Consider the following 24,928-nt stretch of genomic DNA (forward strand, 5'->3'; position numbering starts at 1 on the left):
GGTTTCTGCCAGATAATCTGAGCTTAGTCTTATTGTTTCTCCTCTGTATGTGACTTCTTGTTTTTCACGAGCTGCTCTCAGGATTCTTTTTTTGTCTTTGGTTTTGGCGAGTGTGATTATGATATGCCTTGGTGATTTTCTTTTGGGGTCTATCTTATATGGGGTTTGTTGAGCTTCTTGGATGGCCAGGTTTTCATCTTTCATGATATTGGGAAAGTTTTCTGTCAGCAGTTCTTCAATGATCCTCTCTTTGTTTTCTGTTTTCTCGCCCTGTTCTGGAACTCTGATCACTCGCAAATTTTTGCTTTTGATTGTATCCCACGTAATTCTCAGGATCTCTTCATTTTTCTCCAGCCTTTTTTCTGGTTTTTCCTCAAACAGAGTTGTAGCCAAGTGTTTGTCTTCAATTTTACTGATCCTGTCTTCCACCGTTTCAGACCTGCTCCTCAGCCCGTCTATGACACTATCCATTTCTGAAATCGTGTTGTTTATCTTTTGAATTTCTAATTGTTGTTTTTGTATGATTTCTAGCTGTGAATTTATTTTGGCATTTTGTTCCTGCATTATTTTCCTGAGTTTTTCCATTTTTTGGTCTATATTTTCCATGAAGTTTTCTGCCTTTTCCATGAATTTGCCTATTTTTTCCTCATTTTTGTCTGCTTTTTGCTGCAACTCTTGGAAAGCTCCGAATATTAGAGATTTCAATTCCCTATCAGGTAGTTCTAGTGCCTTTTCTTCTACTGAAAAGTCACTTGGTGTTTTATTTTGGATGCCTACTGGAACCATCCTGTCCTGTTTTTGTAAATGTTTTGATATTGTCTGCTGTCTTCCGGGCATTCAGTAGCTATTTTCCTCATTTATTGATTGTAGATTTATTTGTTTCATCCTGCTGTTTGTTTTATTTGGCTATGTCTGAGCAGGTGCGCTGTGTGTTCTTTGTTCTTTGTTCATCTGTGGGCATGATACTTTTCACCTCCTCCATTTGGCAGGGTCAGTCAGTCAGATATGGTACAGTAGGGCAGGTCTAGCTGAAGAGGAGTTGCTGGGATGGGTTGTTTGTGACACGTACTATTGCCAACAGGGCAGGCCAGAAATAAGTGCAGGGCAGGTTCTGGTAGGCCGTGCCTGTGCTGCTTGGGGGTGTGATGTTCAGTGCACGGTGCAGGTAGGCCGGATGGAAGGGGGAGATTGTGATGTGTGGAACTAAGATGGGTATGGGAAAAAGGAGAAAGAGGAGACAGGAACAGGAGCCAAAAACATATAAACAAAAAAGAGTGCTAAGGGAGCTTGCCATTGGAGTGGAGAGATGAGAGACTATGAAATGGAGGAAAACAAAAAGGAAAAGAAGAAGAAGAAAAAAGAAAAGAAAAGAAAAAAATGAATAAATAAAGATTAGAAAGAAAAAAGGAAAGCAAAGCCCCCAGGGATCCCACCAGTGCAGCTGCGAGGTCTGGGAAAGTTGCTACCAGGATGTGAAGTACAGTCTGCCTAGAAGGGGTAGAGGCATCACTTAGCGCCAGGTATTCAGGAGACAGGAAGAGAAGGTAAGTATAGAGAGGGGAGAAACTGAGTCATGAAGAAAGACAAAAAGGGAAAAAGAAAAAAAACAAACAAAAAAAAGTGACATATGGAATACAACTCTTACATGTACATATATGAATAAAATATTTTAGATGATTGGATTCTAACATCAACTTCAGAATGTTTTGTCTGTGGCCTGATGTAGGTTTATCTGCCTCCAGCTTGTCCACTATTGTTGCCAATACCAATTTAAAAATACGGCTGCTTTTACTGCTACTGATGTTAGTTTCAAAGGTCTCTGAGAAGACTCAGCTTCTTTGTTCCAAAGGAGCTTTACAGATGTTACACAGAGTTGTTTGAGTCAAAGCATCATCTACTTTTGGAGGTTTTCTCTTCATGAAATCACATTTAATAGAGCATTGACATGAGGAAGTTATGGGAAGAAAGAAAATATTATATTTGATTTTTTGTATATCTTGGATATTCTGGCTGGTTGGAGTCCCTCGACCTGTGTTTTACAAATGCATGTGGTATTCTAGTCTAAGTCATGCTATTTGTGCATAAATCCTAGTTTCACGCAGAATAATCCAAGAAAGAATTTCCAGTCATAATTCTTACTCATGAAGTACTTTCCCAGGTCCTGTTTTGAAATTTTCATAGTGATTGAAGTTGATTGATGGCATGCAATAAATCACTGACAGAAACACTAAAAACATTTCGCAAAGGTGTCAGTCAATAATTTAATGCCTTTTTGTCGTTGTTCTGCGGTGAAAAAGAGCCAGAATTCTCTGTAACTTTTAATTTTGCAAATTATTGTCCAAGTTTTTGTCCTTATCCTGTCAGAGGTAAACTTCTCTTGATGGCAATTCACTATGTGAGTTGAGATGTTATTAAGGAAATTGAGTAAAACTGATGAGATCATTCTCCAGGACAGGATCAGTCTCAATGATACCCAATAATCAACTCTGTTCCCTACGTGGCAGGTGGGTAGCAGTTGTAATTATTGTCATTTTGTGTGGGGGAAAACTTTGACAGGAAGGTTAAATGACTTTCTCAAGGTCATATTGGAAATCAGTGGCCTTCCAAGGAACAGAACTTGGAACACACTTAACCATATCACTTTTTGAATAGGTGCAACTTTATTATGAAGATAGTGAGTAATTTTCCATAGTACCAAACCAAAAACCAAACCTGTTGCCACCAAGTCGATTCTGACTCATACTGACCCTATCGGACAAAGTAGAACTGCCCCATAGAGTTTCCAAGGACCAGCTGGTGGATTTGAACTGCTGACCTTTTGGTTAGCAGCTGAGTTTTTAACCACTGTGCCACAGGGCTCCTTCCATAGTACAGCAGTGTAAATTTTAATATTATTTATTGATCTAGTTTTGTGGATTTATTACCTCTGACATATACAACACAAAACAGTGCTCAGTTGAACCTTTATATAGCTGCTATTATTTGAAATTTATACACACTTTTTATGAGAATGGGAAGAATGATAATAACTGGTAGTCAAGATGGAGAAAGCTCATTTCTATTTTTGAGCTAGTTTAATGGGTTGATAGTTTATAATTTACTTAACATGCTTGCGTACTACTTTTGATTTCAGAAGTAAATGGCTGTACAAAAAAAGACCAGACTTACTAATCTGACAGAGACTGGAGAAACCCTGACAGTATGGCCCCCGGACACCCTTTTAACTCAGTGCTGAAGTCACTCCTGAAGTTCACCCTTCAGCCAAAGATTAGACAGGCCCATAAAACAAAATGAGACTAAACGGGCACACCATTCCAGGGACAAGGACAAGAAGGCAGGAGGGGACAGGAAAGCTGGTAATGGCGAATCCAAGGTTGAGAAGGGGAGAGTGTTGACACGTTGTTCGGTTGGCAACTAAATGAATAATTTCTTTTATAAGAATTAGCACAAAGCTGGTTCCTATGAGGCGCAGGTTAAAGATGCCCCAAATGTCTAACTTTTCCAAGCTGCTGTACCACTCCATTGTCTCTAATATCAACTAGTCCCTCTCCCCTCAGTACTCTCCCTCCTGTCTTTGGGTTCCCTAATTTCTTGCAACATCTCACAGAACTCATGGATCAAGTAAAGGAAATGGTTCACGAGGTTTTAGAGGCTGGCAAGTCCCAGATTCGTCAGTCAGGTGTAGACTTCTCTCTGGCCCTTGGTTTCTGCCCAAAGGCACTCAGCTTTCTTGCTCTGTGTGCTGGGAAGCCCACTGCGCCATCTCCTGTGGGTCTCTGCTGCCAATTTCTGCGGCAGGTCTCTCTTTCTTTGGTGGTGGTAGGCTCTCCTCTTTGCTCTGGAATTGGCTGTCCTTTAAAGCAAAACTGACCAATCCCCTTGGTAGGCCACAATTACCCTGTCACACAGTCGCCTGGGTGGGACTTACAAGACCATGGGTATAAAGGCCACACACAAAAGTAATTAATGCACCACAGCAGCTAATGTCACAAAACAATATGTGTATTAATTATTCAATGAGAAACTAATTTGCTCTGTAAACCTTCATCTAAAGCACAATTAAAAAAAAAAGAAAGAAAGAAAACTGCCAGAACTAATAGAAGAATTTAGTAACATTGCAGGGTACAAAATCAACACACAAAAATCAGTTGGGTTCCTCTACACTAGCAAAAGACTACTCTGGAAAAGAAATCAAGAAAACAATACCATTTACAATAGCCCCCAAATGGATACAATACCTGGGAGAAACCTGACCAGGGACATAAAAGACTTGTACAATGAAAATTATAAAACACTTCTAAAAGAGACCTACAAAAATGGAAATACATGCCATGTTCATGGATAGGAAGACTTAAGATAATGAAAATGTCAATTCATCTAAAGCAATTTTTAGATACAATGCACCGTTGATACAAGTCCCAGCAACAATCTTTACTGAAATGGAAAAACTAATGACCAACTTCATATGGAAAGGAAAGAAACCCTGAATAGACAAAGTAATACTGAAGAAAACGAACAAAACAGGAGGCCTCACACTCCCCAATATTAAAACATGCTATACAGCTACAGTTAAAAAAACAAAACAAAACAAACAAACAAACAAAAAAACGCCTTGTATTGGTTCAATGATAAACACATAGACAAATGGAATGGAAATGAGAACTCAGAATTAAACCCATCCATCTATGGACAACTGATTTTCGACAAGGGGTCCAATGAGAAGATAAGGGGCAGGGAAACTAGAGTACTGGAAATGGAAAAAACAGAACACAGTTAAAGAGAATGTTGACATATTGTGATAAATGTAACAAACGTCATTGAACAATTTGTGAGGAAATTGTCAAATGGGAGCCTAACTTGCTGTGTAAACTTTCACTAAAAATTCAATAAAATATCTCTTAAAAAAAAAAAAAAAGTAAGTGGCTGTGTTTTCATTCATGGGCCTTGCCATATGCCAACAGCAGTAAAAGTTACTCTTCTTTTTTGTCATCACATAGGGCACAATTCCTGAGAAGAGAGGAAACTACAAACTATTTCCTAGGCAAATAAAGAGTCCCTTGTATACCTCATTGTCATGGATTAAATTGTGTCCCCCAACAATGTGTGTCAACTTGGCTAGGCCATGATTCCCAGTATTGTGTGTTTGTCCACCATTTTGTCATCTGATATGATTATTCTATGTGTTGTAAATCCTACCTCTATGATGTTAATGAGGCAGGATTAGAGGCAGTTATGTTAATGAGACAGGACTCAATCTACAAGATTAGGTTGTGTCTTAAATCAATCTCTTTTGAGATTTTTATAAAAGAGATTGAGCAGAGAGACAGGGGGGTCTCCTACTACCAAGAAAGCAGGGCCAGGAGCAGAGCTCGTCCTTTGGACCTGAGGTCTCTGTGCCTGAGAAGCTCCTAGACCAGGGGAAGATTGATGACAAGGACATTCCCCCAGAACCAACAGAGAAAGCATTCCCCTGGAGCTGGCACCCTAAATTCCAACTTCTAGCCTACTAGACTGTGAGGGAATAAATTTTGTTTTGTTAAAGCCATCCACTGGTGATGCTTCTGTTGTAGCAACACTAGATAACTAAGACACTCATCAATTAAAAACCTAGTCTCAAAGTGATACTCATGAAGAGTGTGCCTCTTAGCTCAAGTACATACAAGAGACCAAAGGGGCAGCTTCTGTCCGGAGATGAGATGGGAAGGCAGAGAGGGTTAGGAGCTGGTTGAATGGGCATGAGGAATCAGGGGTGGAAAAGAGGCGTGTGCTGTCACAGTATGGGGTGAGCAATTAGGGTCACATAACAATGTATGTATAAATTTTTGTATGGGAGACTAACTTGAAATGTAAGCTTCATTTAAACTACAACAATAAAAAAAGAAGTTTAAAAAAAAAATGTAGGATCACAGTTTCTAGCCAGTCTGAAAAGGCTAGGCTTTCAATGATTTTGCCCATTTGTAATGTTAATACATACTGATGATTCTGTAATTGTCTTTGGACTCGAGCAGACATGGCTGTGGCAGCATACTTGTCCATTTTCCCACTCTTGCCTATTCTGTAACATTCTTTTGGACTCAGGCAGACATGGCTCTAGCAGCACGGCCGCCTGTTTTCCCACTTTCGTCTGTTCTGTGATATTTCCTTGGACTTGGGCAGACATGGCTCTGGCAGCATGGTTGTCCACTTCCCACTTCTGTCCTTTTGAATATACACCAAATAAAACTTTGTTTTTGCTTTACTAAAAAATAAAAAATAAAAAAACCTAGTCTCACAGAACTTAATTCGGTTCTTCAGAGAAAATAATCTCAACAAATTTTAAGTGTTAGGCATGTCAATATACTTTGAATTTTTTAACTGAATAAAAATAACTATCAATTATTGAGCATTTGTTATGTGTCAAGCAGCATGCTAAGGAACTTAAAGGATACTTCAGATCAGAAAGCTTCTTGTTTATTTTCTTTATTATAACTGAGGTACGCTAATTAATCCTGAGAGTTGACAAATAGTGAGTGATTTTGGACCCTGGGCTAGGTGTATAATAAACAGAAAACAAATGGTGGACATTTAATATTGATTTTTTGGTTGAATTTTGCGTTATTCCTTCCATTCATATATTTAAGCTTTCTTGCTATTATATAATATTGCTTAGATAAAGTAGGTTTTCAGCATTCTGGATCTAGTATTCAGAATATTGCAAAGCTTTCTGAGGTGCATCCTTCTTATTTCCCCATTTCTGGGTGTCCTAAAGCCTTGAATCTGAAAAACATAGGAAATACAGGTATTACATAGTCCATGTGAATAATGGAATAAATCATCCCACGTCTATGATTTATTCTTTTCAAAATGCTTCCTTCTGAGACCTATGTACTCATTCCACTGTTGGAACATGCATGAAACTCTCTTTTTGACAATACATTTGCATGAATTGTTTTGTGAAATCATCTGGCTTTGAGATTATCAAATCACTTTTACTTCAAGGTGCTTTTCATTTGATGAAAAGTCATAGGTCCCAGGTGTTAAGGTTGTGAGTATGAAAGTTTAGTGATGGCGATAGTTTTCATCCATCCTACGTTGTGAAATTACAAGTGGAAGGCACGAGTTGCATCTTGTTCAAAATGGGACATATCCAAGGAAAGATACCATGCTATGACAATGTAGTTAAGTTTACTATGCGTAGGAGAACAGTAGCACCTCAAGACTCAGTATGATAATTAGGTACGGCTGTCTTAATAAGCCTGCCAGTGATATTTTTACTCTTTTCCAACAATATAGTGTACACACAAGCACACCTGAATGGGTTTATATACACAACATATATACATACCTACTTATGCTTTTATATATGTGCTTATCTATATACGTATGATTTAGAAATATATACTGCTATTATCTGTCAATATTCAGTGTTTATGTAAGAATCTAGTATCTATGTATGTGTATGCACACACGCACGGTGTCATTTCAAGATAAATTATGTTATACCTCTACCTTTTGAAATATAGTATTTGTACAATACAGTATATGCTTTTCTAACATATGTAATATATTACATTAAGTTTGAAATAATTAAAAATTTTCATAGGTTGGAAACTTGAGAATTTCATTTATTTTAAGGAGTAGACTTAAATATGTCCGATCTAAAATTCTAAGCTGTTATTCTCAAATGTCACATTGTAGTTCTAGAGCAAACAATTACATTTTAATAGACTTTTCATATGAGAACTGCAACGTTTTAGTTAAAAAATTTTTTTAAAGACGTGAAATATCTCTGATCTTAAGCTAACAAGTTTTATGAACATCCCATAATGACCACTTCTTCCTTCAGATAATGCTTTTTGACATCGTGGAATGATTATAAATTTAATTATCACCTGTTTTAGGCTAAGATGACTCAACTGCCTGAGGCGGAAAAGGAAAAGATTGCTGAGCAAGTTGCTGATTTCAAGAAAGTCAAGAGTAAGCTGGATGCTGAGATTGAGATCTGGGATGACACCAGCAATGATATCATTGTGTTGGCCAAGAAGATGTGTATGATTATGATGGAGATGACAGACTTCACAAGGTAATTATGTGGAAAAGGATGTGTAACATGGATAACAGTTAGAAACATTTGTTACCTTAGTGAAGCTTTAGCTTTCTCTGAGTGACAGGTGCCAAAAATCAAGTTGTAGGAGGAATAATATAAATTAGAATATAGAATTATAAAGTGGTAGGTGTGTACTTCTAGAAGTTTTGCTAAATGAATACGGCAGAGTTCCTCAAAACTAAACAAGCAATGATTTTGAAATACCAGTTTACGCCCTCTCACCCTCAATTTCTTCAGGAATCTTCTCTGTTTATCATATTAGCGTATTACTTAAAAAAAGGGTACAGCAAGTTATACACTCTATTGTAGCTATAATAATGGTTGATCTCTATGTCCTCAGAATTTTGGTTAATCTGTAGTATCATCAGGATTAGTGTTATCTTTAGCTTCTGAGATAGCGATTAGATGTGTTTGAAATTACAATGACTTATTGATATATGTGAAGGATTCATACATTGTGTGTATATTCCAGAAATAATAAAAAATTTTGTTATAGATTCAAAATATTATTGTTCAAAACTGGCCAAATAGCAGTAAAAAATACAGTGCTTGACCTACCAGTTACTAAAATATACAAAACTATAATAATTTAAATAATTTATTCTTGATGTAGTTTAAAAAGCCACAAAATAGAATACCCATGAAGCAAACCTGGTACATTTAGGAAACCATTCATTTATATAACCATACATTTTTCACAAAAATAACTTCCAGATGGAGTGAAAGATTAAATGTAATTTTTTAAATAATATTTTATTGTGTTTTTTATGTAAGTTTACACATCAAATTAGATTCTCATTTAACAATTTTTATTCAAATTATTCAGTGATATTGGTTACTTTTCTCACAATGTGTCAATGTTCTCATTATTTCACTTCTGGTTGTTCTGTTTCCAGTAATCTACTTTCCATGCCCCCTTACCTTCTCATCTTTGCTTTAAAGTAATTGTTAACTGTTTAGTCTCATACAGATGATTTTTAAAGGAGCACAGTACTTGAGTTATATTCTTTATTTTATGAGCCAATCTGTTATTTAGCTGAAAGATGACCTCAGAGGATAGTTTTGATTCAAGTTTTAATGAGTATCTCAGGTAATTGTCTTGGGGTATTCTCCAGTCTCAGTGGGTAGAGTAAGTCTGGACTTTTTAAGAATTTGAGTTCTGTTCCAGTTTCCTCCCATTCTACCAGGATCCATCTATTGTGGCCCTGGTCAGAATAGTGAGTAGTGGTAGCCAGGCACTATCTAATTTTTCTTGTCTTGGGGTAGATGAGGCCATGGCTCATTTGGACTATTAGTCCTGTAAACTAGTTTCTTTTCTGAGTTCTTGGTTTCCCCTTTTTCTTTTGATCTGGACCAGTAGAGATCAATAGTTGTATCTTAGATGGCTGCTTACAAGCTTTTAAAACCCCAGGCGTTTTTCACCAAAAACGGATGTAGAACATAAACTTTGTAAAGTATATTACGCCAGTTCACTGAGTTGTCCCACGAGACTATGGTCTTAAGCCTTCAAATCCAGAAAACCAACCCCATGAGGTGTTTGGTTATGTCTAAGAACTATCTGTAACTGTGCCTGTTATGTGTTTTATTACATATCTGAATATATATGCAAGCACACACATACATATATATACATACACATATAGCTATGTCTATATACGTACACATATATACCCACATATACATATCTATGAATTAGCCCTGGTGGCACAGTGGTTAAGCACTCAACTGCTAACCAGAAGGTAGGCAGTTCAGACTCACTAGCCGCTGCTTGGGAGAAAGATGTGTCAGTCTGCTTCCGTAAAGATTTATAGCCTTGGAAACACTATGGGGCAGTTCTACTCAGAATCAGCTTGAAGGAAATGGTTTAGTTTAGTTTGGTATACATACCTATACACATATATGCATACATACATACATATGTAACCACGCATATATTTTTTGGTTGTTGCTGCTGTTGCAAAATTATATATGTCATAGCATTTACTAAAAAACGCCCTTTTTTCTTGTGTACTTCTTAGTGACATAATTTACTTTGATCAGGCTGTGCACACTTCACCCACATTTGGGTTATCTTTTCCATCACCAGAAATAACAAGGGTCTACTATCTAGAGGGAGTCCTGATGGTGCAGTGATTAAGAGCTACAGCTGCTAACCAAAAGGTTGGCAGTTCCAATCCACCAGCCGCTCCTTGGAAACCCTATAGGGGCAGTTCTACTCTGTCCTAGAGGGTCTCTGAGTCAGAATCAACTCAAAGGCAATGGGTATGCCTGTGGTTTTAATCCCATTTGGGAATAGGTTGAGTTTGTTATGTTAATGAAATAGGATTAGTGTAGGGTGTATTTTGAGTCCATCTCTTTTGAGATAAAAGAGATTAAACACAAACTAGCAAGTAGAGATGGGGAAAGAGTGATGCCAAGCCACATGTAGATCACCCAGGAACAGAAGCTCAAAGAGACAAGGACCTTCCTTCAGAGCCGACAGAGAGAGAAAACCTTTCCCTAGAGCCGGCACCCTGAATTCAGACTTCTACCCTCCTAAACTGTAAAAAAATACATTTCTGTTGGTTAATACCATTTGTGGTATTTCTGTCATAGCAGTACTAGATAACTAAGACAGAGGTGTTTGGGCATTTATATGGTGTGATGGGTATGATTGTATGTCAACTTGGCTGGGCCATGATTCTCAGTGGTTTGGCAGTCATATGATGTTGTGATTACTTCCTTGTTGAGATTTTATATAATGTGATCATTACCATGATGGAATCTGCTATGAGTAGCCAGTCAGTTAAAAGGGAGTTTCCTTGGGTGTGAGGCCTGCATCGAATATAAGTGGACATTCTGAGAAGGCTCCTGGGCTTTTGCTTACTCTGGATCCTGCAGCTGGCCCCTGTTCATCTAACTGCTGGACTTAAGCTAGCAGCTTACCTGTGGTCTTGTCTGCTGATCTTGGGATTCATTGATCTTCGCAGCATGTGAGCAATAGCCCAGCTCCCTGACCTGCCGATCTTGGGTTCGCCAGCCCCCATGGCTACATGAATCAGGAGAAACATTAAGCCTGACCCATGGACTCGGGACATTCATTCTCTACAACTGAATGAGCCATTTATTTCCTTTATATAAATGTCTCTGTATATTTATACACTTTTCTGGTTTTGCTTCTCTAGAGAACCCAGACTAAGACATTTGGTACCGAGACTGTTTCTACAATAAACAAAATTGTAAGGATGAATTTTCTAAATTGGTTTTCAAGTCTAGTTAGTCTTAAACGTACTGATGACTCTGCTTCTAGTAGGAAAGAGGGCACTGCTGGTCTATGGGGTGAGGTGGCAATACAAATACACAAAATATCACCACCAATAGATCAGGTATTGGTGAAAGGTGAGACTCTGGATGATTGCATGTGTGATACTTTTCTACAATTTTGTAATAATGAGAAATATAAGGAAGATGGTTGTTTGATTCCATTGTCTCTGGACAATCTGATGATAGAAAGAGATGAGCTCAGGGCTTCAGAGTCAAAGCTCAACTACCACATAAATGATCTCAAAGTTGCTACTTGTGCCCTGAAAGAAAGCCTTATTTCTTGTAGTAATAGCTGATATTGTCAAAAACCAAACCCAGAGTCTGAATTACAATGCCAACTCAATTGCCTATCTTGAGAGGTGTCTGAAGTTAAAGTGAAGGCATCGATTGGGAAGAAATGGGATCCTGAAACTTGGAATAGGGACATATGGGCAGATAATCAGGAAGTTGGAGATACTGAACCTCTAAATTCCATTGAATCACTCCTGCCAACAGAACCAGTCCTCTCATTCCCATCTGAAGAGATTATTCCCTATTTTTATGCTAAACCATCCTCCCCAGTAAAACCATTAGCCTCTCCACCCCCATTTAGTGAAATTAACCCAGTTATGTCTAAAGAGTCTTTTTCTGAATCATTGCCTGGGGCATCACCTGAGACAGATGCTTTGCAAGACAATGCTGAATGCTCTCAAAACACTTCCCCACTACTGATTTTGGCTTCTAGACCTATAACTAGACTTAAGTCCCCCCAGTGATCCCCAAAAGGTAAACTACAAAATGTGACCCAGGAGGAGGTATGCTACACTCCAAAAGAACTATTGACTTTTCTAATATGTACAAACAGAAACCTGGGGAATATGTGTGGGAATGGCTGTTAAGGGTGTGGGATAATGGTACATGGAATATAAAGATGGATCAGTCTGAGTTTATTGATATAGGCCCACTAAGCACAGATTCTTCATTCAGTGTTTCAGCTTGAGAAGTTAGGAAAGGATCTAATAGTTTATTTCATTGGTTTGCTAAAGCATGGACTATGAGGTGGCCTACACCAGATCAAGTTGCAGTACCAGACCTGCCTTGATATACTGTAGAAGAATGTATCCAAAGGCTTAGGGAAATTGGCATGCTAGAGTGGATTTATCAGGTTAGATCCATAGACCAACACAAGGAGTGCCCAAAAGACACACCTTTTACCACAACTGTGAGAAACAAATTGGTGAAGGGAGCCCCAGAATGTTTGAAGACTGCTGTGATTGCTATTTTATGTAAGTCAGATTTGACAGTGGGAAATGCCCTAACTGAATTAAGACACTTAACTACAATGGGACTGATCGGACCCAATGGTAGTAGGGGCCAAGTGACTGCACTCATTCGACAAAGACAAGGTGGGCGTGGTTACAGTAATGGACAGAGGAGTCAAAGCAGTAATCAGAATATTCTGACTCATATGGACTTATGGCATTGGCTACTTAGTCATGGTGTCCCTTGGAGTGAAATAGATAGGAAATCTACTAAATATTTACTTGATCTGTACAAGTGGATGAATTCTAAGTCAAGAGAACAGCAGTCTAACTTGAATCACCAGAATAGAGAATCACGAGCCTTCAATCAATTCCCATACATGAGTGAGTTTAAAGACCTGCGACCTCTGAAATGAAAGGGAGGCCAGGTCCCCTTGAGGAGGGACTCCAATCACTGCCAAAAACTTATATTGTTAATCTTCCCCAAAGGAATCTACAGCCTTTTATGAGAATGACTTCACTGGGGAAAAGGAAATAATCAAAGTTTTTGGGGATTACCGGATACTGGCTCTGAACTGACACTAATTTCAGGAGACCCAAAATGTCACTGTGGCCCACCAGTCAGACTGGGAGCATATGGAGGTCAGGTTATTAATGAAGTCTTAGCTCATGTCTGTCTCACAGTATGTCAGATGGGTCACCAAACCCATTCTGTAGTGATTTTCCCAGTTCAGGAAAGCATAATTGGAATAGATACACTCAGCATCTGGCAGAATCCCCATACTGGATCCTAAGAAATGGAATAAGAGCTATTATGGTAAGAAAAGCCAAGTGGAAGCCATTAGAATTGCCCCAACCTAGTAAATAGTAAACCAAAAGCAGTACTGCATTCCTGGAGGTATTGCAGAGATTACTGCCACCATTAAGGATTTGAAGGATGCAGGGGTGGTGATTCCCTCCACATCCCCATTCAACTCGCCAATTTGGCCTGTCCAAAAAACAGATGGATCTTGGAGAACAGTGAATTACTGAAAACTTAATCAGGTGGTGACTACAATTGCAGCTGCTGTTCCAGATGTAGTTTCATTGCTTGAGCAAATTAATACATTTTCTGGTACCTGGTATGCAGTTATTGATCTGTCTAATACCTTTTTCTCCATACTGTTTTGAAGGACCATCAGAAGCAGTTTGCCTTCAGCTGACAAGGCCAGCAATACACCTTCAATTGCCTACCTCAGAGCTACATCAGCTCTCCAGCCCTATGTCATAATTTAGTTTGCAGGAAACTTGATCACCTTTCCCTCTTCCACAAGGCCTCACACTGGTCCATTACATTGATGACATTATGCTGATTGGACCTAGCAAGGAAGAAGTGTCAATGAATCTGGACTTATTGGTAAAACATTTGCATGCTAGAGGATGGGAAATTAATCCCACAAAAATTCAGGTGCCTTCCACCTCAGTGAAATTTCTAGGGGTCCAGTAGTGTGGGAGCATGTCTAGATATTCCTACTAAAGTGAAAGATAAGTTATTGCATCTGACTCCTCCCACAACTAAAAAGGAGGCACGATGCCTAGTGGGCCTCTTTGGATTTTTGAGGCAACATATTCCTCATTTGGGTGTGCTATTCTAGCCTATTTATCAAGTGACTCAAAAAGCTGCTAGTTTTGAGTGAGGCCCAGAACAAGAGAAGGCTCTGCAAAAGATTCAGGCTGCCGTACAATCTGCTCTGCCCCTCTGGTCATATGATCTAGCTGATTCAATGGTGCTTGAAGTGTCAGTGGCAGACAGAGATACTGTTTGGAGTATTTGGAAGGCCCCTATTGGTGAATCACAGTGCAGACCCTTAGGATTTTGGAGCAAAGCCCTGCCATCCTCTGCAGATAACTGCTCTTCTTTCGAGAAACAGCTTTGGGCTTATTATTGGGCCTTAGTAGACACTGATTGCTTAACCATGGGTCACCAAGTCACCTTGCAGCCTGAGCTGCCCATCATGAACTGGGTGTTGTCTGACCCACAGAGTCATAAAGTTGGACATGCACAGTAGCACTCCATCATTAAATGGAAGTGGTACATACAAGATCAGGCCAGAGAAAGTCCTCATGGCACAAGTAAGTTGCATAAGGAAGTGGCCCAAATCGCTATGGTCTCCACTTCTGTCACATTACCCTCCTTCTCCCAGTCTGCACCTATGGCCTCATGGGGAGTCTCTTATGATCAGTTGACTGAAGAAGAGAAAACTTGTGCATGGTTTACAGATGGGTCTGCACATTATGCAGACACGACTCGAGAGTGGACAGTGGCAGCACTACAGCCCCTTTCTGGGACATCCCTGAAGGGAAATCCTCCAAATAGGCATAACTTTCAGCAGTGCACCTGGTTGTTCACTTTACTTGGAAGGAGAAATGGCCAAATGTACAATTGTATACTGATTCATGGGCTGTGGCCAATGGTTTGGTTGTACTGTCAGGGACTTGGAAGGAACGTGATTAGAAAATTGGAGACAAGGATTTATGGGGAAGAGATATGTGGATAAACCTCTCTGAATGGGCCAAAGAAGTGAAGATATTTGTGTCTTATGTGACTACTCTTGAAAAGGTGACCTCAACAGAGGATGATTTTAACAATCAAGCGGATGGGATGATGAATTCTGTGGAAAGCACTCATCCTCTTTCCCAAGCTACTCCCATCATTGCTCAATATGCTCATGGACAAAGTGGCCGTTGTGGCAGGGATGGAGGTTATGCGTGGGCCCAGCAGCATGGACTTCCACTCACCAAGGCTGACTTGGCTATAGCCTCTGCTGAGCGCCCAATCTGCCAGCAGCAGAGACAAACACTGAGTCCCTGATATGGCACAATCCCTCAAGGTGATCAGTCAGCAACCTGATGGCAAGTTGATTACATTGGACCATTTCTATCATGGAAAGGCAGCATTTTGTTTTTACTGAAATAGACACTTACTCTGGATATGGATTTGCCTTCCCTACACCCAATGCTTCTGCCAAAACTACCATCAGTGGGCTTACAGAATGCCTTATTCACCATCATGGTATCCCAGAAGCATTGCCTCAGATTAAGGGACACACTTCACAGCAAATGAAGTGCAACAATGGTCCCATACTCATGGAATTCACTAGTCTTACCATGTTCCCCATTATCCTGAAGCAGCTGGCTTGACAGAACGATGGAATGGCCTTCTAAAGACACAATTACAGCACCAGATAGGTGGCAATACCTTGCAGGGTTGGGGCAATGTTCTCCAGGAGGCTATATATGCTCTAAACCAGTGTACAATATAGGGTGCTATTTCTCCCATAGCCAGGATTCATGGGTCCAGGAATCAAAAGGTGGCAATGAGAGTGGCACCACTCATTATTACTCCTAGTGGCTCACAGATTTTTGCTTTCTGTCCCCGAGGCCTTATACTTTGGAGGTCTAGAGGTCTTAGTTCCAAAGAGGGGGAGTTCTCCCACCTGGAGACACATTACTGATTCCATTGAACTGGAAGCTAAAAATGCCACCTGGCCACTTTGGGCTCCTATGCCTCTAGATCAACAGGCAAGGAAGGGAGTTACCATACTGGCTGGTGTGATTGATCCTGATTACCAAGAGGAAATCAGATTGATATGACATAATGGAGGTAAAGAAGAGTATGTCCGGAATGAAGGAGATCCCTTAGGGTGTCTCTTAGTACTACCATGCCTTGTGTTTAAAGTCAATGGAAAACTACAGCAACTCAATTCTGACATTTCTACTAATGGTCCAGGCCCTTCAGGAATGACCGTTTGGGTCATCCCACCAGGCAAAGAGCCACAACCAGCTGAGGTGCTTGCTGAGTGCAAAGGGAATATGGAATCGGTGATAGAAGACGGTAATTCTTAATACCAGTTACTACCATGTGACCATTTGCAGAAACGAGGACTGTAATTGTTATGAATACTTCTGCTTTGTATATCAAGTATTTTTGTTTTCTTCACTTATCAAATGTAAGATGTAAACAGAGCTAGTGCCTTTTTTGTTGTATGTGTGTTCATTGGTATCATGTTAGGTGCAAGTATGACTTTATAATTGTCTTTATTCAGAAATTATGTATGGTTTAAAGAGATGTGTACAGGTGTCAAGTTGACAAGGGGTGGACTGTAATGGTTAAGATTGTGTGTCACCTTGGCTAGGCCATGATTCTCAGTGATTTGGCAGTCATATGATGTTGTGATAACTTCCAAGTTGAGATTTGATATAATATGATTACCCCATGATGGGATCTGCTGTGAATAGCCAATCAGTTGAAAGGGAGTTTCCCTGGAAATGCGGCCTGCATTGAATATAAGTGAACATTCTGGCAAGGCTCCTGGGCTTTTGCTTGCTCTGGATCCTGCAGCTAGCTCCTGTTCATCTGACCTCTGGCCTTGAGCTAGCAGCTTACCTGGCAGTCTTGCCTGCCAATCTTGAGATCCACTGATCTTCATAGCCTGTGAGCAACAGCCCTCCTCTCTAACCTGCCAGTCTCAGGTTTGCCAGCCCCGAGTCTATGTGCATTAGGAGAAGCCTCCAGCCTGACCCACAGATTTTGGACATTCAAGTCTCTACAACTGTATGAGCCATTTATTTGATATAAATCTCTCTCTCTCTCTCTATATATATATATATATACCAGCTTTACTGGTTTTGGTTCTCTAGAGAACCCAGCACAAGAAATATGGAAAACAACATATCATGGAAAGAAACCCTAACTTAGATCTATGATATAACACCAACTTGATAAGTGGCAAAGAGAAGCTTCTTAACCTCTGTCAACATAGAGTAGTATAAATAATTAGAGTGGATATATTTATAAAGAGCATCTGGAACTAGAAGGAAAAGAAAAACAATCAAGGACAAAGCCTGGAGAAACAGAAGCATTTAAGAAGTGGCAGTGGAAATAGAAGCCCATAAAGATAAAGTACTCAAGAAATTTAAGAAAAATACAACATACATTGGAGGATGTTGGGATATAGTTAAGAGAGTTTCAGGAGTGATGAGTGAATGTAGACATATTAATTAAGGTAAAGATTGAAAAGATGCTATAGTTCTGGCAATTGTCAATATATTGGTGCTTTTGTCTGAGCAGCTTCCCTGAATAGTGAAAGGAGAAAAGCCATATTGCCTTATTTATTATTTTATACCCAGAACTTACTTATGTTTATGTAGTAGCTGAATGAATTAAGAAATAAAACAAACAAACAAACTTGAACTCAAAAGGAACCAGCAATATGTATTTGTGTGTATTTATAGACAAATCTGTCTTGGAAGAAGTACAGCTAGAATGCTCTTTAGAAGCAAGGATGGCAAGACTACATCTCGCATACTTTGGACGTGTTATCAGGAGGGATCAGTCCCTGGAGAAGGACATCATGCCTGGTAAAATAGAGGGCTAGTGAAAAAGAGGAAGACCTTCAGCAAAATGGACTGACACAGTGGCTGCAACAAAGGGCTAAAGCATAACAACGATTGTGAAGATGGCACAGGACCAGGCAGTGTTTTGTTCTGTTGTACATAGGGTCGCTATGAGTTGGAACCGACTCGACGGCACCCAATAACAACAACATATTTATATAATATACACACATACATAGGCGGAGCCCTGGTGGTGCAGTGGTTAAGCACTCAGCTGCTAACTAAAAGGTCTACCTTTCGAATCCACCAGCTGCTCCACAGGATAAAGATGTGGCAGTTTGCTTTCATAAAAATTACAGCTTTGGAAACCCTATGGGTCAGTTCTGCTCTGTCCTATAGTGTCACTATGAGTCAGAATCGACTTGACGGTAATGGGTTTTTCTTTTTTTTTTCTGGTATATACATACATACATATATTGATGTATGAACTGAAGCTCTTGAATCCAATTATTTTAATTTGTTTGTTAACCCATATATAAATTCTAAATGTTGGGCACTAAGGTTTTAATTTTCATTCCCACAGGACATTAAAGAGAAACATAGTCAGGGGAACTGAAATTGAAATCCCTGGAGAAGTCCAAAGCCATGCTTCTAAAAAGGGAGCTAGAAATATTCCCATGACAGGTTGCAGGAGCATCAAGAGATAATGCTTCTCTCTGGGGTCTGAGTTGATTAAATAAAGGTCTTCTGTAAGAAATAGAGACCCCAGATTTATGACCAATTCAACTGAGGAATTCTAATTTACATAATCTGAAATTTTGCCTTGAATGACGAATTAAGATTCAAGAATCAATGGTGAGCAAAGAAATCAGAAAACATGTTGGTATATCCAAGTAATCCCTGGCGTAACTACAATGGCAAAACAAAGAAAGAAAACCATTTGAAGTGACCACATTATACAGGGAACATGGAAAGATGGGAGATCAGAGCTAGAATGGTCTATTATTCTTATATTCAGGAAGAATTTAGAAGTATTAATATTTTACTTCACTACATAATGAATGCACATAATGCATTTTTAAATGTTCAGGTTGTCTCTAAAATAAATGGAAATAGAATATATAATTTCCATATCAATAGATGAAATTAATTTGAAGGGGATATGTGAAGAAGTTGGAAAATGGGAAAAAATATAAAAAAGGAAATGTGGGGTGAATATAAAGAGTGCAAACATGTTACAAATAATACTGAAAACAAAAATACTTCTAAACCATGTAAATGTAGTAAGCTTTTTAGTTTTTTTTTTAAAACAATATGTGCAATAATAGAATATGCACACACAACAAAAATCTGTCATTTAACCTAGGGGCATATAGGAATATTTTTCCTAGTAACTATGGGAAAAAGGAGGAACTCTCTCCCTAAAAGAGAAAGGAAATGTATTAAAAAAACAAAAAACAAAAAACAAAAAAAAACCATTGCCATCGACTTGATTCCAACTCATAGCGACCCTATACGAAAGAGTAGAATTGCCCCACAGGGTTTCCAAGGAGTGGTTGGTGGATTCAAACTGCTGACCTTTTTGTTAGCAGCCAAATGCTCCAATGTAGGTGGAGAGAATTTGAGGGACTAAATGCCTAATGGCTTCTATTTGCAGGTTGAAGTCATTTAGAGAGCATGAAACGGCTTGGGCAAACAAAAGTAAATTGAGAGCTTAGGTAGAGAAATAGATCTGGATATATAAAAGGCAGTCAACTAGGAAGAACTTAAAAATAATACCTATATATCATGGGTGACCCAGATTGAAACCTAATATATTTATTAGGAGTGCAGTGAATAGATTTTCTCTATGTTCTGAGAAGACTCATGGGTTGGATTTATGTAAACTCCTAGGCTAGAAAATAGTTTGCAGCAGGATTCAAGGGGATTAAAGAATTGAAAGTACTGAAAATGATGTGATGGAGTAACTGACTAGGTCTAAACTGGGAAAGAAGGAAAATGAGTTTAGGAAGCAGAATAGAAGGTAGTAAGTTTTGTCACCTGACACAGCTGAGGGGACAGACTTCTGTGAAGTCTTCCCTGTTCTGAATCTGTCTCCCTCCCAAAGGAAGTAATGATGTCTCACTGTTGACATGTTTGAAGAGCGTTGGAAAAGGATGCTGCTAGATCAGAGAATGAGTGTGTCATAATCTGTAACAAGGATGGGAGAAGGAGCCCTAGTGCGGTAGTGGTTAAAAGTGCTAAGTTACTAATCAAAGGCCAGCAGCTCAAACCCACCAGCCACTCTGTAGGAGAAAGACGTGGCAGTCTGCTTGGGAGAAAGATGTGGCAGTCTGCTTCTATAAAGATTAACAGCCTTGGAAATCCTATGGGCAGTTCTACTCTGTCTGACCCTGCAGGGTGTTAGAAGAGAAATCACAACTCCATAGAGTGATAACTCATTGGAAAGCAGACACATTTCATGTTTTGCAAAAGCTAAAACAGCCCAACATTCTCACCATCTATAGGTGTCACAGCCAAAGGCATCCACAAAACAGAGAGACTGTGTGCTCAAATTGCAGTAAAGCTAGGGAAGCTTAGTTCCACCCACATCACGTTTCTTTTATTATAAGCATGTTAGCTTGTTTGTCATGGAGTGTGAAAATGAGAGTTATATCTGGTAATGCCGTATTTATCAGCAAGTGGTCACTCTACTTAAAATCTCCAAAAAAACCAAACCTGCTGCTGTTGGTCAAGCCAATTCTGACTCATAGTGACCTTATAGGACAGAGTAGAACTGCCCCATAGGGTTTCCAAGGAGAGGCTGGTGGATTCGAACTGCCAACCTTTTGGTTAGCAGTCAATTCTCTGCCTTGGAGCTAAAGGCTATATAGAGTTTTAAATAGCTATATAGTTAAAATTAATAAAAACAAATGATCTAAAATGCCATTGGAAGATTTGTTTTCTTATTTTTTTTCCAGCACGTATTTTATTATTACTAGTAAGAATAATAATATCTAAATTTGATGAATGCTTACTATGTATCATCACCACGATGAGTCGTATGTTTTCTCATTTTTATCCTCAGAACAGTTCTATTGGCTATTCTTTCATCCATTTTATATTTAAAGAAACAGAGATTCATAGAGGTTAAATGAATTGCCCAAGGATACACAGATGGAATTAGGTTTGAATTGGGGTCAGTCCAGCTCCAGAATCTGGGCACCTACTCATTGTATTACAAATCTTTATCCTTGTGTTAAACACAAGATAACATGATCCAGTCCTTTCTTCCAAGGGGAAAATAAGTGGAAACATTAGAAACAACCACAACAATTACGTAATATATTGTATACTTCTAGCTGTAAATACTTGAGGAGCTCAGAAGGAGAGGGTATCAGTAGAGGATAAACTAAGCAGAGAGCAAAAGTATGAACAAGTGAAGGCATTAGGCTTTGGATGAAACATGGGATTGGACTGTGGAGAGAGATTGTATATATATTGCTAGGAGCTGATATATATATACACATATATATACATATATATACATGTATAAAAATCCCGTTGCCATCAAGTTGATTCTGACTCATAGTGACCCTGTAGGACAGAGTAGAACTGCCCCATAGGGTTTCCAAGGAGTAGATTCAAACTGTCGACCTTTTGGTTAGCAGCTGAACTGTTAACCACTACACCACCAGGTTTTCCATACATGTATATGTATGCATATATATATATATATACACACACACACACACACACACACACACACATACACATGTATATGTATACATACATATATGTGTGTGTGTGTGTGTATATATATATATATACACACATACATATACATGTATGGAAAACCTGGTGGCATAGTGGTTAAGAGTATACATATATATGTCATTATAATTATGCATAAATCGTATATAATATATCATATAATTTATATCACATCACATTGTGTTAAAGTTCTAAAGGTTTTCTTACCTAAGTCTACTTATATCCAGGCATCTGATACTGTGACAGATATTGAATGAAGGGTCTTTGTTAGGCTGTTGACCAGGTAATAGAAGGATGGGAAGACCACTCATTATCAAATTACTTAAACTTTTAATTGTATTCTAATAAGTCAATTCTGTATTTATGAGAATAACGTCCTGAAGAAAACTTTGGTGAGTAATAGCTGTAGAAAATGGGTTGATTTTTCTGTCAAATCAGTGTGGATGCTGGTTTCCCTTCTCATATTGGGGTAATTCCTTCCTGATACTGTTCCCTGAAATTTTGAAGATTATTTCTCATCAATAAAAAATAGAATTCTTTATAAATACTAATATGTGTTATTTTGATGATTTATAAGTTTTGATAATCTATTTGTTCAAAGACATTATTTTCTGGTAATGGGCCAGTCTTCCAGGGCCAGATGTGCATAATCATAAGATTATTCTAATGCCCCTGATATATCAGAATTTGAAAAATGTCAATTAGTATTATAAGTTCAACCGTATGTACAATAAGCATTGGAAAATATAATATTTTTATTTAGTTTTGATGAGTTACCCAAGAGAAATGGCATATGCTACATTTTCCAAAGGGCTGGAGACCTTTGTACTTTATATTATCACCAGCAATACTTCTGGTTTTATATTCTTATAATATCCCTAAACATGTTCTTGGCATATTGGCAAAGCCTACCTGTATACAAACGCGCTTGTTTTCTCAGGTGGATTGTCGCTCTATGCATTTTAAACATGGTCTGCTGCATTCAAGAGTTAACCTAAAATATGGAGGAGTGGGTAGGTAAAAAGAGTTTTGTTACAGAGTACTGAGATCTCAGCTTCCCTTTTATATAGGAGAGCTTAAGGTCTGACTAGACAATGGGCGGAGATAACTTAGAAGTCTGTCAACCGGAAGGGAAAAAAAATAGAGGACTCATAAATACACATGTAGAAATATTATTGAATTCATCTGTATAAAAAGTCCTTCGTTGAGACAGTCGCAGAGTGCTGGCAGATGAACAACCAGATTAAGAACAGGGAGGTGCTGTTATAGTGCCATTGTGTTCCTCACCTATGCATACCTCTCACTGGACATGGGTTTGTACTTAAGAAATCTTTCTGCCTCACTTGCTGTTATGGATTTAATTGTGTCCCCCCAAAATGTGTATCAGCTTGGCTAGGCCATGATTCCCGGTATTGTGTGGTTGTCCACCATTTTGTGATCTGATGTGGTTATCCTATGTGTTGTAAATCCTAACCTCTATGATGTTAATGAGGCAGGATTAGATGCAGTTATATTAATGAGACAGGACTCAACCTACAGGATTAGATTGTATCTTCAGTCAATCCCTTTTAATATATAAAAGAGAGAATCGAGCAGAGACGAGAGGGACCTCATTAACACCAAGCAAGGAGAGCTAGGGGTGGAGCACATCCTTTGGGCCTCGGGTTCCTGCGCTGAGAATCTCCTAGACCAGGAGAAGATTGATGAAAAGGACCTTCCCCCAGAGCCAACAGAGAGAGAGAGAGCCTTCCCCTGGAGCTGGCACCCTGAATTCAGACTTCTAGCCTCCTAAACTGTGAGAGAATAAATTTCTGTTTGTTAAAGCCATCCACTTGTGGTATTTCTGTAATAGCAGCACTAGGCAACTAAGACACTTGCCTTTTCCAAGATACAACCCTAAGAGATGGAATAGAAAGTGGGCAGAGGGAGGGGAGAAAACTCACCTTGCCTCTATTTAGCCAGAGTTTCAGAATTAAAACCTTTGTGGAAACAAAGTTGGAATGTGTAAAATTCATGTGTTCTATGCCTTACATATTTTTGTTTGATAACTAACCCTTTAGTTACCAAATTTTTATTTAAATTTTTTTTTTGATGGCATATGTTTTTGGTATTAGAATGCATACTTCCTAATTGATTGTGTTGATAATATGGATTTTGGAGTCCTGGTAGGGCACTGGTTAGGAGCTTAGCTGCTAATCAAAAGGTCAGCAGTTTGAATCCACCAGCAACTCCTTGGAAACCCTGTGGGGCTGTTCTGCTCTGTCCCATGGGGTCACCATGAGTTGGAATCAACTCGACAGCAATAGGCTTGGTTTTAATAAGAATTTTGAGAAATATGATCTGGTAATACAATTTATCATTGAGGCTAGTGGCACTGTGGTGCCACGGATCTGTGGCATGAGAGTATACCAATGGGAACTAGATATATAATTTATTGAGGGCACCTTTCCATTAGGTTACATAGGAACCTCTAATTTCCCAATATGACAGAAATAAAGAAAACAAGGCAAAAGCTTACAAAACTAACACACCGAGAAAGCATCACCTAATAGAATGCTCAACCTACAAACAATGAGGTTCCAATTCTGGTCTGCTGAGCTTTATGCATTTCAAAAGGGACCCACCTTGATGCAGAATGCATTAGAACTGGAATAACGTACTACCTACAAAGTCCAGAGGCATAAAAAGTGGCTAGTATACTGTTATACCAAATGGTAACAAAAGTGATGAGAAATCTCTGCACAAGGCTTGTTTTTTCTTCCGGAGGTGAAATATTTATATCCTAAATACAATCTGTTAACAACAATAGCAGTTTAAATGTGTAGCCCACACAACCAAGGGAATAAGAAATATTGGTAAATTTTATGTTTTTTTTTCTTTTTAATAAGCTTTATTTCTCTTTCTAAAAAATAAGTTCCCTCAGCAATTGAAGCATTAAGCTCAGTGATTTAAACAATAAAGGCAAAGAAATATAAAATTGTCTTTACTTGATAAGACTACTGAATTCTCCTTATATTTATATTAAATATCCACATAAATGTCTAGCAAACAATTGAAAATATAAAATATGAGATATGTGGGTGATTTAAGGCTTCTAAAAACTTTCTGACTTTCCATCTTGCAGTTCTAAGGAGGAATTTATATTTGAAATAAAGATTATATCTGGGCA

The 24,928-nt window shown here is 38.7% G+C and overlaps 1 protein-coding gene across 1 annotated transcript in view; it reads left to right on the plus strand.

Moving 5' to 3' along the window:
• CTNNA3 (catenin alpha 3) overlaps positions 1 to 24,928 on the plus strand; it is a 1,802,815-nt gene that overhangs the window by 1,619,879 nt on the left and 158,008 nt on the right. Inside the window, exon 14 of the mRNA XM_004386410.1 lies at positions 7,881 to 8,062. Within this exon, the coding sequence (XP_004386467.1) occupies positions 7,881 to 8,062 (182 nt within the window). The remainder of the gene's footprint in view (positions 1 to 7,880; positions 8,063 to 24,928) is intronic.

The sequence above is a fragment of the Trichechus manatus genome, unplaced genomic scaffold, assembly GCF_000243295.1.
Source record: "Trichechus manatus latirostris isolate Lorelei unplaced genomic scaffold, TriManLat1.0 scaffold00163, whole genome shotgun sequence".
Classification (NCBI taxonomy): domain Eukaryota; kingdom Metazoa; phylum Chordata; class Mammalia; order Sirenia; family Trichechidae; genus Trichechus; species Trichechus manatus.